The sequence below is a fragment of the Sphaeroforma arctica genome, assembly GCF_001186125.1.
Source record: "Sphaeroforma arctica JP610 unplaced genomic scaffold supercont1.7887, whole genome shotgun sequence".
NCBI classification, from domain to species: Eukaryota; class Ichthyosporea; order Ichthyophonida; genus Sphaeroforma; species Sphaeroforma arctica.
Genome location: NW_014032671.1, coordinates 1 through 1,338, shown reverse-complemented (window position 1 = coordinate 1,338; position 1,338 = coordinate 1). Strand labels below are relative to the sequence as shown.

General features: G+C 33.3%; 1 protein-coding gene across 1 annotated transcript; it reads left to right on the top strand.

Moving 5' to 3' along the window:
* Positions 1-670: 670 nt before the first annotated feature.
* On the top strand, positions 671-1,302 carry SARC_16353 (hypothetical protein; the record flags this gene model as incomplete). The annotated part of the gene is made up of 2 exons (XM_014289535.1): positions 671-725; positions 1,222-1,302. Coding segments are annotated over exons 1-2 (132 nt in total), but the record flags the coding sequence as incomplete, so codon positions are not given.
* Positions 1,303-1,338: the final 36 nt, after the last annotated feature.

Below are 1,338 nucleotides of genomic sequence, written 5' to 3'. Positions count from 1 at the left end.
TATATATATATATATATATATATATATATATATATGTGTGTGTGTGTGTGTGTGTGTGTATATATATATCTTGTCTTCGCGCTTCGTACGACCATGAACGGCGTTCGTTCACAAATAGAAACATATACACCAAAAGTATAAACATCATATGAGCGCACCGTTTCTTCTGAAACACATCTGTGCGTACGACTCTCATCTGCTTCATTGATCTGTTTACACATACACAAATATATGTCTAAAACCCTTAATACAAACACACATTTTGAGCACATTAATTGTCTCAAAACATTTTTTCTGTATCAAACCTTCAGCTTTAATCGATCTATACGCACACACTCACACCCTCAGTCGAATATTGTCAGGCGAACATATACATTGCTCCAATCCATGTGCCTGTGTAGCTTGAGCATGCACACATGCACTAACACATAACACCCGTGTATTTTCTTGCATGCGAACGGATGGCGTTTACATCTCATGGATGTGTGCTATGTGGATCGCTTTTGCACATATATATATACACACACACACATATATATGTATATATATATATATATATATATTTTCTTCCTAACACGCTTTATCTTTATCAAACCTTCACGTGCGGATAGGTAGACGACGGTGTAAGGTGGGACAGTGCTACACAAACAATTACACACATAGCGAACAAGCCAATGGAACCGGAGAAGATGTACGACGTGGTCTGTGTAGAGCTGCATCTGAAGGTATATATATATATATATATATATGTTTGTATGTATGTATGTATGTATATATATATATATGTAAATATATACATATCTTTTATTATTTATATATATATATATATATATATACTGTGCATATACTCATGTATAATATGATGATATATTATATGGCACTCAACAGATCGTACTCGATCTGGATTACAGTATACTTCGTATATTGGGAAGAGTCCTAATGGTCAATGTAGAATGTATGTGCGATTGCGTGTACGCAAATACCTAGAGAATTAGGCAGAGCTGATGTTCTCCATATATTGTATATATGTCTACGTATTCATATCTTGGACATGTATTTGTATGCATATCAATATATATATATATATATATGTATATATATATACGCAATATCTACTTTACTGTATTTTATGAACTTGTAATTATATAAGAGTCACAAACATATATACACGTTCTTCTTTTCTTACTGCATCTGAAGTCATATATCTTGTATTCACTCTAGGGCATCGACAACATCGAACCAATGGTGAACTTTGCCACCGAATACCCAGAGCTCATACCTGAGGATGGCATACCTGTAAAGGTAAGTATAATAATATTACAAATATATATAAATATA